Below are 18,497 nucleotides of genomic sequence, written 5' to 3' on the forward strand. Positions count from 1 at the left end.
CTGGGGTCAGTGGTTTATGCGAGAGAGCTGCCGCTTCATTGGTCCAGGAGCAGCTGGCAAAAAGTATAGGAAGTTTCTTAATTGGGAGCCACAATACACACTCTCATCCAGCAGTGTGGCCTTCTAAATGTTGTGATTATGACGATGGGAGGCTACTTGGGACCTGAGACTCATGATGGCACATTGTTCTCCTGGCTCAAGGACTGGTAGACTGCTCTTTAACACAGCTGTCTGGTAGGGCTAATGTATGTGGAATGCCAATATCTGAATCAGAGGGTTTTTTTCAACCTTGGCAGCTTGAAGATATGTGGACTTCAACTCCTAGAATTCTGGGAGTTGAAGTCCACACTTCTTCCAAATTGCCAAGATTGAGAAACATTGATCTATATAATTGAGAAATGGCAGCACGGCAAATCACCAACCTTCTAACTGACCTAATATACTTTGGAGAATGAATAATCAGATATATCAAGTATATACGGCCCTTAAAACTAGTCTTAGCGCATAGTCGTGCGACAGAGATGCGTTCCGGTTGTGGCAACGTAAGCACACCGAGGCCATCGCTATAAAATGCTACAGTTTTTCGTTCCAGCTAATCTGATGCTGTCTGCGTTCAATTCGGATTTATTTTTTTTTCTAGAGGAAAAGGGATGGGGATGAATCAAAATATCATCTCTCTCTTTTTTTTTTTGTCGTTTAGGCAACTCGAAGCAGGAGTCCTTCCCCGTTGAGGAACGGAAGCCCAAGTAAGTGGGCCTTTTCACAATGTAGGCAGCCATGGTTTTAAAAAAAATCAAATTTAATTTAATATAAAATGATAATCAAGTAAAGAGACAACACATATATATATATATATAAAATATAATTTTACAGGCTGGTTTTTTTTCTTTAAAACCAATGCTCTTCAGTTGCACTGTTTTAACATACCGTATTTTCCGGTGTATAAGACGACTTTTTAAAGCATGAAAATCTTCTCAAAAGTTGGGGGGTCGTCTTATACGCCGGGTCGTCTTATACGCCGGAAAATACGGTAGTTTCCTTTACTGATGTTGAGGCTTAGGGTTAGGGTTTATAGAATTCCTTATGTCATTTTATATCCAATATATCCCATATATATTATTCTGTTAATATTTGGTGCAGTTATTACCATCCATAGTCCTTTTTGTAGAGTTACAGTAACTTTAAGGAACTAAAACAGCAAATGAGGGATCTATCCAGAACTAAGAAAAATTATTCGTAAATGCAGGTAATTCTATGCTGAACATAGGCACTCACTATACATATAACTAATGTGTGGGCTAACTAATAGTACAATAGTAATAGTACAATCCATTTTTCTTACTCAAAAGTAACTCTTTCTGATATCAACCAAGTTTTACCCCTAGGTAATTAAGTATAGGGACGCGGTGGCTCAGTGGGTTAGGACGCTGAGCTTGTCGATCAGAAGGTCGGCAGTTTGGCAGGTCGAATCCCGAGTGCCGCGTAAAAGAGTGAGCGCCTGTTACTCGTCCCAGCTTCTGCCAACCTAGCAGTTCGAAAGCATGTAAAAATGCAAGTAGAAAAATAGGGACCACTACGGTGGGAAGGTAACAGTGTTCCGTGCGCCTTTGGCGTCCAGTCATGCCGGCCACATGACCACGGAGACGTCCTTGGACAAGCGCTGGCTCTTCGGCTTTGAAACGGAGATGAGCACCGGCCCCTAGAGTTGGAAACGACTAGCACGCATGTGCGGGGGAACCTTGACCTTGAATTAAGTATAGGACTGCGACTGAACAATCAATACACAAGGGAAAACACATTTGGAAAAATATACTATCTCCTATTTGAAATAATTTACTGCAGAGTTGTTGTTTTTTTGTGTGGGGGGGGCGGAATTATGCATAATGCTCTATCTATATACATTTTTTTCTCCAATAGGAAAGTAGACTCTCCAATAGGATATGATTTTTTAATTGATTCTGTACATCTCGACCGATCTGCTCATATGGTGCCTTTCCCTGTCCCAGCCGTACCTCAAACTACACTTCCAATAATGTGAACAACTTATTTTGAAAGCCTCTGACAAAGCTTAGTATGTTTTTAATAACTTTGCATTTTTAACAGAATGAATGCAAGCATGATTTTAAAACTGCATATGCATTTTAAGGTTTCTTGATCTTTAAAGACTGTTTACATAGCTTGAGACGACATCGCTTCCCATTGGGAATTTAGGAGGGAGAAATGGGACGGGATGCCAGCGTTCAATATATTATGATCAGACCCTAAGGATTTATCTTGAGAACTGCAATATATTGAGGCTGCATTCGTATATTTTATGGATTTGTTTGCAGCTGAGTTTTGATTAAGTACTTAAGACGTGTGTAAGGTTGCATGGTATGGATGTCTTTTGAAGTATAATCATATGGTGCTTATTTAGGGCATTTGAAGTCCAACTGTAATAAACGGAATGAAAAATGCCTAAATGTTGTTAAAATCAAGCCCAATAAAAGTATATAGCTATATTTTCATGGAAATACGATCATAACGTTGTGTTTTTTACATAATTATATAACTGTTGATGAAAGACTTTTATTTCAGCAGTAGACATGTCCGCAACTTCAGTGACAATGAGCAATCTTTTCCATCATTCAAGACTGTATAAATAAAAACACCATCTTCATGTTGAAAACTGTAAGAACTCTAAATACAAACCAGTTAGACTTTTGAAACGTATTTTCATTAAGAGAATATTTCATAGGGTCGCCTAATGGAACAATGTATTTTTCTCTTCTTTAATGCTTTGTTTAATGCCAGAATGAATGGGCCTTTAAGTCTGTACAATCAGAAGAAATCCAAATGTTCCAGAACATGTTTCATTTTTTTTTGTAAAAAACAAAACTAAACAAAGATTCCTGCAGCACCTACAGTCTAATAAATTTATTCATGAATATACTTGGCATTTTACCGTCCCATTCATCGCATGCATGGCATATACAGATAGTGAAGTATTATTTATACATGTATATATGTGTGCCTTCAAGTCACTGTTGACTTACCTGGGCAAGACCTTGGCGATGCTTTTGGAAGTAGTTGAATCATGGTGTTTTTCCTTAGGCTGAGAAAGAGAGTGACTCATCCGTCATTCAGCTGGTTTGCTGCCTAAGGTGGGACTCGAACTCAGGGTCTAGCCTCATGTCTTTAACCACTACACCAAGATCTACCTACCCGCTCTTTTCCCCTTTCTCTCCCCATAGAAAGAAAGACTGATTATTTACAACAAAGCTAGCAAGTCTGCAAATATTCTGAGTGATCAGAGGGGGAAAAAAATAAAAGGCTGGTGGGAATGGACAACGGATTGAGGAGAAACCAAATTATCTTAAGTAGCAGACATCAACAAAGTGTGACAGATCTGAGCTTGCACTGAATTGCTGGTTAAGAGATACTGCAGTGAGTTTTACCAAGCAAACGCATTTTAACTAAAGCAGTGGTAGCTGATACTGTTACTTGTAATGTTTTGATCTTTCTTTTAAAAAAAATCAATTTCCCCCTTCCCCTATGGATATATGTGTGCATGCTGCTGGATAACCATTTTGGTTGCTCTTTTTGATCAGCTATATAGTCTCACTATTGCTTTGGACCAAAGATAATTGATTGATTTATAGGGTGTGTGTAAAATTTTTAGAAAAATATGATTAAAAAATATTTTCTTTTATCGAGACGGTGTCTTTCACTTTAAAAACAAAACATATAAATAGCACATTCTTGTATCTCAACTGCAAAACTCTGGATGGCCAAAATTGCAGATGGCAGTACTGTAAAGCCTTAATTTTTTTGGTATATCATTGCTGCCATCTGGTGGTGGTATGGATCTTTGTATGTCCAAAATGGTAGCCTTAATGCAGGGGTCTTCAAACATGGCCCTTTTATGACTTCTGGACTTCAACTCCCAGAATTCCTCAGCCAGCGTTTCCGGCTGAAGAATTCTGGGAGTTGAAGTCCACAAGTCATAAAAAGGCCAAGTTTGAAGACGCCTGCCTTAATGAAAGGGCAATGCTACGCATACACATTCATGAGTAAATACAATACACAAACTAAAGCTTGGGTTTATTTCTGACTAAAGATTTTTAAGATGGCAGTGGTTGCCTGGTTGGCTGGGGTAATCTAGGAGATCAAGTCCACCCATTTTAAACTTGCCAAGGTTGAGAAACATTGATTTAATCTTTGGAAGCTAACCATATCTGAGGGTTGTAAAATTGAGATCGGGGTAACAGCAGCTGTTATGTATACAGGCATCTGCATAGCAACAGCCCTCAGGGGGCGTTGGCCTGGACAGTTTCGGCGGGAAACCTAGGGCCAACCCCATTGGCTGTTAGCTTACCTGGCCAGGTATATAAGGAGGCCAGGTAGCCCTCATTCCTCAGTTCACTTCCCCTTCCAATAAAGAGCTGAACTCACACACCGGCTGGCGTCTCTCTTGCGTTGGACCCACTACACAATAGTGGTGACGAGGATGGGATAGCTGCCGACCAAGAGCTGAAGTCACTGGGGAAACGCTCCGCGAGCTGAAGGGAAAGGCATTTTTTCTTCTTCCCCCCACGACCGCCAGCCGAACCGGCAACGCCAAGCGCCACATCCATGACCAACTGCCGCCATGGCTAGAGCCGGACAACCCCGCGAATTCGAGACCCGCCGCCCCGAAACCTGGACCCGTTACCTGTCTCACGTTGAACTGTACATGCGGTTCAATCAGATATCGGAGGACGGTGCAAAGGCGGCCGCCCTGCTCTGCCTTGGGGGACCAGCGCTGCTGGAAGTCGCCACGAACCTGTTCCCCCAGGAGGCCATCAACACCATCGCGTACCGAGACCTCATGGCCAGGCTCAACGCACATTTCAGGCCCCGGCGCTCCAAGGTGGCCGCACGGTCACAATTCGAGAAAAGGGACCAGCGCCCCGACGAGACCGGCACCGACTTCCTCGCCGCCCTACGGGAAGCTGCCGTCGCTTGTAGGTTCACAAATTTGGAGGAGCGACTACGGGACCAGCTGATTTGCGGCCTACGCGACAGGCGGTTGCAGGAGCGCCTGTTCGAAAGAGAGGAGGTCTCTCTCCAGGAAGCCGAGGACGCCATCCTAGCCCACGAAGCGGCCTGCGGGGCCGTCCAAGCCTGCCAGGGAACCCGGCCCGGCAACCAGGCAACCAGCGTCCACCGGCTGCTAGACAAACAGGCAACATGGGCCTGGACGGCCACCCATGATCAGAGCTTCAAGGCCCTGAAGGCATTGCTGTCGGACAAGTCCACAGTAACCCATTTCATCGAGTCCAAGCCCATTTGTATCGCCTGCGATGCATCCCCTTATGGTGTGGGCGCTGTCCTAAGCCACCTTGAGCCCAACGGGGCACAAGTCCCCATAGCATACTATTCTAGGACACTATTTGGAGCAGAAAGAAACTACGCCCAAATAGACAAAGAAGCCCTGGCAATCGTGGCAGGAATCAAGAAATTCCACAATTACTTATATGGCAGGGAGTTCACTGTCTTCACGGACCACAAACCACTCCTGGGCCTGTTCACCACAGACAGGCAAACCCCCCAGATTCTGTCCCCCAGGATGCTCCGGTAGTCTATCTTCCTTGCAGCATACAATTGCAAGCTGGTACACAAGCCAGGGAAGGAGATGGGCCACGCAGACGGTCTAAGTAGGCTCCCCCTAGACACACACGACCCAGACCCAGCACCAGCCACACAGATCCTAGCCCTGTAGAAACTACCCGAGTGCCCAGTTCTTGCCAAGGACATTGCCAGCCACACAGCCACAGACAACATCATGGGCAGGGTGCACTCATGGGTTTGCACAGGGTGGCAGGACAAATCCCCGGGACCAGAGTTTCAGGCCTATTTCATTAGACGCGATGAAATCTCCACACACAAAGGGTGCCTCCTTTGGGGTAGCAGGGTCATCATTCCACCCGCACTACGCGCCAGGGTATTGGACTCCTTACACGAAGGGCACCCGGGGGTGGTCAGGATGAAGGCACTGGCTAGGAGCTACCTCTGGTGGCCCGGGTTGGACAAGGAGGTTGAGGATCGGGTCAAGGCCTGTTATACGTGCCAGAGATCCAGGCCAGAAGTGCCACATGCACCAGTACACCGGTGGGAGGCCACACACACGCCATGGTCCCGCATTCACATTGACTATGCGGGGCCATTCCAGGGTCAACTATTTTTAGTAGTGGTGGACAGTCACTCCAAGTGGTTAGAGGTAGTCCCTGTCCCCAACATGACCTCAGGGAGGACAATCCAGGTGCTCAGAGCTCTCTTTGCCACACACGGCCTCCCCGACGTAATTGTGTCTGATAATGGGCCTCAGTTTACTGCTGCTGATTTCCAGGCGTTCTTGAAGGCGAACTGGATTAGGCACGCCACCTCTGCGCCTTTCCATCCATCTACCAACGGGCAGGCCGAACGGATGGTAAGGACGACCAAAGACGCACTCCGGCGCATCATCAGCGGGGACTGGCACCACAGACTGGCCAAATTTTTACTAGCCCAACACACAACACCATGCGTGGCTACCGGCAAGAGCCCAGCAGAACTGCGATGGGGACGGCACCTCATCACCAAGCTGGACCGCCTACACCCAGACCGGGTAGCAGCCGAAACCGGTAGGGCAACAGCACCATCATCACCATCACCACCATCACCACCAGCATCACTACCATCACCATTGCCATCATCACCCACACACAGGGTCCTCAACCTGGGGGACCTGGTCTGGGCAAGGAACTATGGGGCTGGACATCCTTGGGTTCCGGGGACAGTGGTCGGGAAAACAGGACCCCTTTCGTACATTGTAGGGGTGGAGGGGGACAGACGCATAAGGCGACACATCGATCAGCTCAGAGGAAGAGTCCCTGAGCACGTCACACATGCCCCTGAGCGCGTCACACACGTCCCTGAACTCAACGCACACGATCAACAGGAGGACCACACTCCAGGAGGGGTCAACCCAGCTGAGGACGTCACAGGACAGGGACCAGAGGAGGAGGACTTCCTGATGCCGGCTCCTTGCAGCCCTGCACAAAGGCCTCAGGAACCCACAGTCCAAGCCCAGGGGCCAAGCACACCCAGACAATCCACCCGTCCACACAGGACACCAGCCTACCTGTTGGACTATGTGTGCAAGTGATCCTCACACAAGGACACCACTGTTTTTTTATATATATACTCATAGTTATAGTAGTTGCATGTTGTTGTTATGTGGGTCTTCTCTAAGGGGGGAGGGGTGTTATGTATGCAGGCATCTGCATAGCAACAGCCCTCAGGGGGCGTTGGCCTGGACAGTTTCGGCGGGAAACCTAGGGCCAACCCCATTGGCTGTTAGCTTACCTGGCCAGGTATATAAGGAGGCCAGGTAGCCCTCATTCCTCAGTTCACTTCCCCTTCCAATAAAGAGCTGAACTCACACACCGGCTGGCGTCTCTCTTGCGTCGGACCCACTACACAATAGCAGCAATGTCTTTATTGAAGCTCCCCTAAGAGTATCTCAACTAATTTGTTTTTTTCAGACATCAGATAGTATTTTTCAGTGGTGTAGGTTGTGTAGGGAAGCAAACAGACAGAGAAGAAGTCAATTTAGTGGCCCTGGTCTTCGCTGTGCTTCATTCTGCTACTTTCAAAGCGACCTGGGGTAAAGCTAGTGTAAATATAATGGTGATATAATTAATTTCAGATCTAATGTGAAAGTCTTTTGCACACTCAAGTAAATGAACCTAATCAAATATCTTTCTAGAGATCAGGTTTGCATTTTTTTTCTCCCTCCTCTTTTTAAACTTGAAATTTCCAAGATCCTTGTGATCTTTGTGATTGTGACTGTGATCCTCGGACTGGGTAGACCTGACGTTTAATCGTCTCTTTCCCCCCAGTAATTGGGGGGATTTCTCCAGTTCTCAAACTGGCCTATCTCAAAAGGCTGACTTTTCATTTAGAAAAAAAATGACGACAGTAATCTTACTGTGACATCCAGTAAGAGAGGAATAATTGCAGTAACGGTTGCAAGGTAACTTTGTGTGGAGTCTAAAGATATAAATAGTGTATCTTGTTATTAAAGTTCCTTCAAAAAATACGGCATTCCAACACATCATTATATGTCAGCTGCATTTTAAATACTTTTTTTAAAAGAAATTGTATTGCTCTAAACATGTAATCATATTAATCCATCAATTCTTTAATATATATATTCCTGTTGCAAGAATTCCTGTTGCAAAAACAGCTGCTTTCTTTTTCTGTCTGTGTGCGTTTTAAATCTGTCGCTTCTTAGGGAAGAATGAAATCTGGTCGCTTGTCTAAAAATATGTTACTACATGCCACTTGAGCAGAGTGTTAATGTCATATGTCCACAATTACATTTCATGTAGTGTATAAAAATCCTGACTGTCCTTACCTAACCCCCCCAAAAATGCAACGAGAAATATTTCTGCATAGCTTCTGAGATGCCATTAAATAACGTTGATGGATAAATAGACATGTTTGTAACCCGCAAAGTGCATCGTTTCAGTTTATGTCGACATAAAAATGACATTAGTATCTGCAGAGAGTTGGAAAAAAAAGACAAAATGGCGGCCATAGCAACGTGATTGAAGAGGTGACGCTTCGGTTGCTTCTCATGGCCACCTCTTGCCTTTTGTGACAACCCTTCCTTCAGATGCCAGTATGTGTAGACATTAGGATATTTTAGCCAGGTTATATTAAAGAGTGGCTTGTGCAAATGAGAAATAGAATCATGTATTCTGTCCCAGTCCGTGTTAGTTAAGAGACACTAATCCTGTCACTTTGGGTCTTGGGAGGGAACAAGACAGGCAGCAGTTTTTCCTTTTGTTGCTCCAGGTGCAACTTTTGCACTCTCCTGAAGATAAAAGGGAGAAGGGACTAAAAGAATTATTCCACATTCCTAAAATATTCTGATAGCCTGTTGGGTTTTTGCTACATCGCTTAATGAAAATGTTGGCAAATTACAGCAAGTCAGTTCAGTGACCAGAACAAGAATGAGATTATTTGTGTGTGTGTGTGTGTGTGTGTGTGTTTGTGTGTGTGTCAATCCGCTTTTGAGTTCTAGATCAGTTTGGTGTCATAGATGTAACTGTATTACTGCTGCGGGTTTCTGCCTGAAGTACTTTGTATGCATGAATAAACCAACTCCATTCAAAGTTTACTGTACTATCCATATAGGCTCTGAGGCAGTGGCCTTAACAGTACTCCCCACCAGATGGCGCTCCTGTTCTATACATCCAAAATTAATGAGGGTCCGTCTGGAAGACGTATACGGTAGATTGTGTGCTATTAAAATGCTTGGAAGAAGAGCTTCACCTTGAACACAACTCCTTTCTAGGCCTAGGCATTAAAGCAGCTCCTCTTTTTGTCAGCCTTCCCTACAATCTGAAAAGTGGCGGGTGCTTTGATGAGACACCTCATTAGGATGACTCTTAAAGCATTGCCAAAGGAGATGGCTGCTTTAATGGAGAGCAGAGATGGGCTCTATTTGCAAGGGACAAAGCCGTTCTTAACATTTCCAGGACATGCACCTCCGTTGCATTTTACTGTCAACAGCATAAACCAAATAAAAACACACAAACACATGGTTTTAAACAAAAGTATATACGCGGTGGCTCAGTGGGTTAGGACGCTGAGCTTGTCGATCAGAAGGTCAGCAGTTTGGCGGGTCGAATCCCGAGGGCCGCGTAACAGAGTGAGCACCTGTTACTCGTCCCAGCTTCTGCCAACCTAGCAGTTCGAAAGCACGTAAAAATGCAAGTTGAAAAATAGGGACCACTCCAGTGGGAAGGTAACGGCGTTCCGTGCGCCTTTGGCGTCTAGTCATGCCGGCCACATGACCATGGAGACATCCTCGGACAAGCACTGGCTCTTCGGCTTTGAAACGGAGATGAGCACCGGCCCCTAGAGTCGGAAACGACTAGCACGCTTGTGCGGGGGAACCTTTACCTTTACCTTTATGTCATAAATGCAAAGGGCTGCAGTCCTCGATCACTCACTGATGTTGATTTAATTGTATTCAGGGATAGAAGATGCATACCTTCTCAGCACCCGTATGTATGCAATGTGAGTAATCCAGAATTTAACTGCATTATGATTCGACGGTTGTATGGAGCATCATTGTGTTTGACAGCTATAGAACTGAGTAATTTTGGCCAAGAGTGATTAAACACACAAGGAATTTATCTACAGGGCAGAAGCTCTCAGTGTACATTCAAAGCAACAGAGTAATACTAATCACAATAATGATACCAATAAGAGAAGGTAATAGAAAAGGTGAGAAGGATAATAAAAATAACATCGCCACATCATGTGAGTAAATAAATAAATAAACCCTAACCCTAACCCTTTGAATTAAAATGCACGTCGAAGCACTTTAGCCCTTGAGCATAATTAATAAAAGGCCAGCCGGTCTAGTCCTTTGCACTTGTTGATTTTGCTTTTCTCCAGGAATTTTAAAGACCCAAAGATACATACGGCTGTTTTTGAGACCATGCCATGATTTAAAAGAAGAAGCGAACTTCGGTTGCACTGACTCAATTGGAAGGTGACCACAGGCAGCAATATCCATAATTTATTTTAAAGATTTTACAGTTAGTGGAAAGTTGCTCTCCTCCCCGTGATTCAAATAATTAAGACAATCCCCCCTCCCTTTATTGAAAGAAAGTTTTAAGAATTATATTTGGACCAGATTCCCCCAGTGTTACTTTCTCAACTGTTTATTATCCATTAAACATCAGACCACTAATTGTTAAGTAGTCCTGGTCTTAACAAACACAGTTGGGACCAGGATCTCAGCTGCTAAGAATGGCAGTTATGTACATTGTGTCCAATTTTATGGCCTTATTTTTTTGGCCACGGTTGTTAAGTGAATCAGTTGTTAAGCACATTTGACTTCCCCATTGACTTTGCTTGAGGGAAGCTGACTGGGAAGGACACCAGATGACAATCACACGATCCCAGGGTGCGGCAGCCATCCTAAATATATTCCGATTGCCGAGAGCCTGAATTTTGAAATGTGATTTTGCATATGAGGACCAAGGGTAGGTAGGTAATGATTTTTTTCCCCAGCGGTGTTTTAATTTTGAGCAGCTGCTAAATGAGCGGTCGTAAATTGTGGACTACTTGTGCTGAGAAGATAACTTTGTAAAAGAGAGATGCTCAGTGACACGTACCCACTACTCGCCTGCTGTAAGTTGAAGGGGTCGGTAAACATGATGAAAGTTACAAGATGGCCCTCTCTCTTAGTCCCGAGATGGCCAATTATCACAGGTAGCTCTGAGAGAGATCTCTGAATGCATCCGTGTTGGCCATGGCCTGTATTCAGAAATAAGGTTATGGCCCGAATCTCCCCAAATATCTCTTTTTCTTCCTTTCTCAATGGCCTCAAACCCATCCAGCCTATAAACATTGGCAGCGTTGAGAATCCTGTTTCTTTCTGATCCTAATTGAAACAAGCAGCCAACAGTTTATGAGCTCTCCCAAAGTTTAATCCACAAGAGCTGATTTGGCACGTTCTGTTTTTCTGACAGCTTGCTGCAAATCTAATAAAAACCAGACATATTCCAAATGGGCAGTTTTATAAGCATTTAGTAAGTCAGAAAATGTCTTGACACCACCAAGCCTTCCTTCCTTCCTTCCTTCCTTCCTTCCTTCCTTCCATCCTTCCTTCCTTCCTTCCTTCCTTCCTTCCTTCCTTCCTTCCTTCCTTCCTTCCTTTCTTTCCTCCCTCCCTTCCTCCCTTCATCCCTCCCTTTTTCCTTTCTTCCTCCCTCCATTCCTTCCTATCTTCCTCCCTTCCTCCTTCCTTCCTTCCTTCCTTTCCTCCCTCCCTTTTTCCTTTCTTCCTTTCTTCCTCCCTCCATTCCTTCCTTCCTTCCTTCCTTTCTTTCCTCCCTCCCTTTTTCCTTTCTTCCTCCCTCCCTCCCTCCCTTTTTCCTTTCTTCCTTTCTTCCTCCCTCCATTCCTTCCTTCCTTCCTTCCTTTCTTTCCTCCCTCCCTTTTTCCTTTCTTCCTCCCTCCCTCCCTCCCTTTTTCCTTTCTTCCTTTCTTCCTCCATTCCTTCCTTCCTTCCTTCCTTCCTTCCTTTCCTCCCTCCCTTTTTCCTTTCTTCCTCCCTCCCTCCCTCCCTTTTTCCTTTCTTCCTTTCTTCCTCCATTCCTTCCTTCCTTCCTTCCTTCCTTCCTTTCCTCCCTCCCTTTTTCCTTTCTTCCTCCCTCCCTCCCTCCCTCCCTCCCTTTTTCCTTTCTTCCTTTCTTCCTCCATTCCTTCCTCTTCCTCCCTCCCTCCTTCCTTCCTTCCTTCCTTCCTTTCCTCCCTCCCTTTTTCCTTTCTTCCTCCCTCCCTCCCTCCCTCCCTTTTTCCTTTCTTCCTTTCTTCCTCCCTCCATTCCTTCCTATCTTCCTCCCTTCCTCCCTTCCTTCCTCCCTTCCTTTCCTCCCTCCCTTTTTCCTTTCTTCCTTTCTTCCTCCCTCCATTCCTTCCTATCTTCCTCCCTTCCTCCCTCCCTTCCTTCCTTCCTTTCCTCCCTCCCTTTTTCCTTTCTTCCTTTCTTCCTCCCTCCATTCCTTCCTCTTCCTCCCTCCCTCCTTCCTTCCTTCCTTCCTTCCTTTCCTCCCTCCCTTTTTCCTTTCTTCCTCCCTCCCTCCCTCCCTCCCTTTTTCCTTTCTTCCTTTCTTCCTCCCTCCATTCCTTCCTATCTTCCTCCCTTCCTCCCTTCCTTCCTCCCTTCCTTTCCTCCCTCCCTTTTTCCTTTCTTCCTTTCTTCCTCCCTCCATTCCTTCCTATCTTCCTCCCTTCCTCCCTCCCTTCCTTCCTTCCTTTCCTCCCTCCCTTTTTCCTTTCTTCCTTTCTTCCTCCCTCCATTCCTTCCTCTTCCTCCCTCCCTCCTTCCTTCCTTCCTTCCTTCCTTCCTTCCTTCCTTTCCTCCCTCCCTTTTTCCTTTCTTCCTCCCTCCCTCCCTCCCTCCCTTTTTCCTTTCTTCCTTTCTTCCTCCCTCCATTCCTTCCTATCTTCCTCCCTTCCTTCCTCCCTTCCTTTCCTCCCTCCCTTTTTCCTTTCTTCCTTTCTTCCTCCCTCCATTCCTTCCTATCTTCCACCCTCCTTCCTTCCTTCCTTCCTTTCCTCCCTCCCTTTTTCCTTTCTTCCTCCCTCCCTCCCTCCCTCCCTTTTTCCTTTCTTCCTTTCTTCCTCCCTCCATTCCTTCCTTCCTTCCTCCCTCCCTTTTTCCTTTCTTCCTATCTTTCTCCCTCCTTCCTTCCTTCCCTCCCTTTTCTTTCCTTCCTTCCTTCCTTCCTTCCTTCCTTCCTTCCTTCCTTCCTTCCTTCCTTCCTTCCTTCCTTGACCCACCAATACAGATTTGCTTCTCTTATCCCTTCTTTTTTGGAAAATAAGTCAACCAAGAATTGGGACTGGCTTCAGTGCTGGAACGGACTGCTGGGTTTTTAGCCAAGGATCTGACGTCTACACTGAACAGGTATCTGGGGAAGTCTAACTTTTGGAACCACAAAATCCAGGAGATATATGTCCACAAATGTGATAGGATCTGATATGATTAGTGATCTACAGTAGACCAGCTTTCCTTAATCTGGGATCTTTCAGATTTTGGGGACTTCAAGCTCCTGCAATTTCCGGCCTTCAGCTTACCCAGATGGATTATTATTTTTTTCCTAAAGAAAAATGTGCAGTAGACATGGTTTACCATGGCAATTTTACAGAGTTTCCAGATGTCATTTTGTGGTCATCAGCCCATGATTTAACTTCTTCTGTCCTGTTTCTTCTCTGGATGGAGAGGATTAATTTAAACAGAACACACCAAATCAGAAATGGAAAGCTTTAAACGTAGGGATGACCCATTCTTCTGTGCCCTGTGGGTATTTTTTGAGGAAAGGAACTTGGATATCTATAGTGACACTCTCCCATGTTCTCTTTCCCAAAACACCTGAGTTTTAAAATATGTCTACTATCGTTTCACATAATTTTAATGCATTTGTTATATGTGTGTGTGTCTATGGATGTGTATCAAGACACCTCTGCTCCAGAATGCCTTCATTTTAAAATATTGTAACTTTGACTTTGTTACCAGAATTAAAATCTGGATAGTCCAAGGTCATGGAGAAAGATAAGTAAGTCAGTGAGAGACTAAGCTTTGGGGCTTCTTGTTATTTAATGAGCCAAGCTTTAGAGATCTGACTTCTGCAAAAGCAGTGGTGGGATTCAGCCAGTTCGCACCACTTCGGCGGAACCGGTAGTTAATTTTTTGTTGCCCAGGCCCAGAATGGACTTCCGGAAGCGGCATCCAGACAGAGAAGCCGGTTGTTCCCATATTTGAATCCCACCACTGTGCAAAAAGCCTTCGAAATCAGCCACCTTCACGCGCCTGGTGTATGTCATGGCAGAGGCTTAGGTGGTCCTATCAATATTGTAGCAACAGAACCCTCCTTTTTGGAGACCAGAATGTAAATAGATTTAAAAGGTCATTCGGTTTGGGGTACGCACAAAAAAAGCATTTCCGCTTTTATTTGTAGGCTGTCACAAACTGCTAACGGGCTTTCTCTTCAGTCTGTTGCAGAATTCCTCCCTGAAAAATGACTTTTCTATTGAACGGGAAAGGCAGTTCTCTCTCGCCTCTCCGCCCACCTAATGGAAGTTGATCTGTACCGTTTTTGTTTTAGGACTGCAGGACTACACTTGTGGCCTGCCCCCTTTTACTAATTAAAAGTGAAATAAAGGCTTGATTTTATTTCGTGTTAACCTGTGCAGTCAATTACCATTACCAAAGAGGGGGGGGGGAATGCTAACACGTCTGAATGCATGAATAGATGACTTTGTTAGGTTGGCCAGTAAAGAACTTGCCATGTCTTATCTTTTCTGTTAAGCCTTCCCTTCTGCAGAAGGAAAGAAGGTGAAAGGAGGAAAAAACATCGCTGAGATGAGAAACAGAGAAGGGGTGGGTGGGTGGGGGTGGAAATGATGTCTTTTCTTTCAGGGTGCAGACTTTCAACCCGAGTGGAATTAAAACTGAATTCTTTTATTTTATTTTTAATAAACAGGCGTCATTAACATCTAAATGACCAAAAATGCAAGGAGATGCTTTGCATTTGAAAAGGGTTGTCTAATGAATCTGAACTGACCAGACTCTTGTTTCAGAACGCAGATGCCTCCTTGCATTCTGAGTTCCCTGAATATTCTAGGGAGATGCTTTATGTATTGTAAGTGGATTGGAGAACAATTCTCCAGCTGGACCCTGAAGACGGCTCCATATTGGCCCATTAACTGCGGAAGGCTTGCTTTTCAGGCGTTGGGGTCCCAGGCCTGACGAAAGCAAAACACCCACCCGTTGGATTAGGCCTCTGATGGCCAAAAGGGCAGGTGTCAGAGCTGTTTACAGCTGCCTACATTGATATGTGCACAACGGCCTGTTTGTGTTCTGTCAGCGGCCCCAGTGACAATGCCCTGAGCTGAAATTGGATTATTTGCGCATAACAACAAACTTCGGGCGCTCCTACAAGTTCACGTGTGCACAAGAGCTGCTGCTTGAAATTTGGCTATAAAGCAAAACCTCGAAATCGTAGCTGTTCCTCCTCGTGAGAACCGTTATAAGAAATTTGAGAAAGGCAACAGCATTTCTGAAGAGCCTACAAATGCCTCTGCTTCTAATGTGTGACATTCTGCTTGAGATTGTCAGTGGATACTACTATCCTAAGCACGATCTCGCGTGGTTTTCTTAGAGAAAACACTGTCGTGGAAGTTGAAGAAAGCCACACGAGTAGATCTTGTCAATTGTCTATTCACAGCCCTTAGCATTTATTAGTCAAGGAAAAAAAAGACAGAAAAAATGGAATCACACATCACACACAAAATGTAATTTTCCCAGAACAAGCAGTGAGAAAACCAGTGGCGGGTAAACACATTTGTGCCATATCTAGGACTTGCCATCAGGACACAGTATCTTTCATATCTTTCATATCATTGAATGACTTAACTCTCCATATTTTCCAGTAGATACATCAACTGATTTGCAAAGAATAGTAACAGTTCCCTGGTTGTTTATTCAGCTGTAGAATTTAACATCAGAGATAGCAGGAAAACATTCCAATGTTAGAATCTGTTCAGAGCACAAAACCGGTAACCATACTTTTTATAGGAACATTCAGAGTATACAGGCAAAGTACAATTAATAATTTTCTATAAAAATTTTCAGGCATAAAAAAATCAAGAGGGCAATTACAACTGTGGCATAGAAACCTCACCTCTTGTTTATATATGTTGACAGATGGGAAAAAAAATATAAATAGGACTTTTGCTGAGTAGCTGTTACTGCCATCTTGACTTATAGGATCCCCCTGAGGTTGCATCTGATTGGCCTCACCTAAAATCATTCAAATAATTACTCCACTGATTTATTTCTAACAAAGTGAATAGAATAGAATAGAATAGAATAGAATAGAATAGAATAGAATAGAATAGAATAGAATAGAATAGAATAGAATAGAATAGAATAGAATAGAAATAGAATAAAATAATAGAAGAGAAGAGAAGAGAAGAGAAGAGAAGAGAAGAGAAGAGAAGAGAAGAGAAGAGAAGAGAAGAGAAGAGAAGAGGAGCTGGAAGGGACCTTGGAGGTCTTCTAGACCAGCCCCCTGCTCATGCAGGAGAACCTATACCATCTCAGACAAGTGACTGTCCAGTCTCTTCTTAAAAACCTCCATTGATGGAGCGCCCATGATTTCTGGAGGCAAGCTGTTCCACTGGTTAATTGTCCTCACTGTTAGGAAGTTTCTCCTTAATTCCAGGTTGCTTCTCTCTTTGGTCATTTCCAACCATTGTTTGTCTAATTCTAACTTTGATACAAAATTCCCCTTCCTGGCTGAATCTCACCACATACTCAACCAGGTCAGTTCAAAAACATACAACTGCTGTGCTGTCACGGGCAGAATTAATTCAATTTTAATTGTGATTTGGGTGTGTGTGTGTGTGTGTGTGTGTGTGTGTGTGTGTGAATGCTTCTTGGCCTGCAAACCCAACTCTTTTACTTAGCTTATAGGTCTATGTATTGTACGAATCCAGAAAATGATTTAACTTAATAACCAGGTTGAATGTGAGTTAATTTTGCAAGTCAGTTAAGTCATTGTCTTTCTTCACTGCAATAAGATCAGCTTTCTTTCCTGGAACCCTCCAGTTATCTTTAGTCAGTTGTTGACTTTTCCAACTATTACTAAATAATGTAACACTATTGAACCCAACCTACTTCAGGTGTTAACAATTCCTCCACGCGCTCATCTCTACATTCTCAAGACAAGTTGCACTCAAGAGAAGTTGCACTAAGAATCCATTAATCCAATAGACATGACCAAGTATTGATCCTTTGCCCATAAAATCTCTAGAGGGATCCTTGATCCTCCTCCTCCTCCTCCTCCTCCTCCTCCTCCTCCTCCTCCTCCTCCTCCTCCTCCTCCTCCTCCTCCCCTCTATCCCTTACATTCATACAGACATTTTTTCTTCTCATCTTAGGAATAGAATAGAATAGAATAATAACTTTATTGTCACTTTAAATGTACACTAATCAGCATACATTAAAATGAAATTTCGTTACATTCAGCTCTCAAAGGGTCACCACCACCGATATACATTACATAAATATGACAAAAATAAATAAATACAGAATTATGCATATACCCACATATATTATATGACACAGAGAAACAACACAGCCTAGTTGGGGTGATATATATGTGTGCATGGCGAGAAAAAAGAATCTTACGAGTTTATCAGACGGATGGCATAGGGAACAAAGCTATAGTTTAAAGAAACTTTCATTGTAATGGAATCTTCATTTACATTGTCCATCAGTTAGAGACAAGCAATGAAAAGATGGAAAGTTCTCTCCATTATATGTCTTTGGGCAAAATATCACCTCTTTTGCCCCTTTTATGAAATGATAATAATGCACGATAATTTGAAAGGAATTTGATAGAATTTCTGTTGGTTGCCAGAGCAGTAGATGTAGATTTCATTTTTATGCCTCTTGTTAAAAAAAAATGTGGGGAGGGAAATACGAAATATTTGCCAAAAGAATTAAAGGCAAACACAGAGTGGAAAATTGAAATAGTCTGTTTCCATTTATGTTTTGACAAGCCTTTTCAGCTTCAAGATCCAGTTAAGGCCGAATGGTTTGAAACTTATTAGAATTGTCACAGCACTCAAGGATTCCTGTGTTTCAAAGGCAGATATGAATCTACTGCGGTTTTGTGCAATGATAATATACATTTGAGAACCATCCATCTGCCTATCAGTGAAGTCTTTGAAGGCGACATCTGTTTGTAATGATGGGGCATCTCCAAGCAGATTCTGCTGAGACTAATTTTAATATTCAATTGTACAGTAAATTGACATTTCAACACCTTTCTGATCTTTTCAGAAGATGACTCTTTCTGACTAGAATATTTAAGAAATTGCTTACGACAGCG

The 18,497-nt window shown here is 43.8% G+C and overlaps 1 protein-coding gene across 1 annotated transcript in view; it reads left to right on the forward strand.

The window, feature by feature from the left end:
- SPATA18 (spermatogenesis associated 18) overlaps positions 1-921 on the forward strand; it is a gene marked incomplete at its 5' end in the record, with an annotated part of 30,060 nt that extends 29,139 nt beyond the window's left edge. The window contains one exon of the mRNA XM_083368097.1: positions 701-921. Coding sequence (XP_083224223.1) covers positions 701-787 — 87 coding nt within the window. The 3' untranslated portion in view covers positions 788-921. The remainder of the gene's footprint in view (positions 1-700) is intronic.
- Positions 922-18,497: the final 17,576 nt, after the last annotated feature.

The sequence above is a fragment of the Vipera ursinii genome, assembly GCF_947247035.1.
Source record: "Vipera ursinii genome assembly, chromosome: 7".
NCBI classification, from domain to species: Eukaryota; Metazoa; Chordata; class Lepidosauria; order Squamata; family Viperidae; genus Vipera; species Vipera ursinii.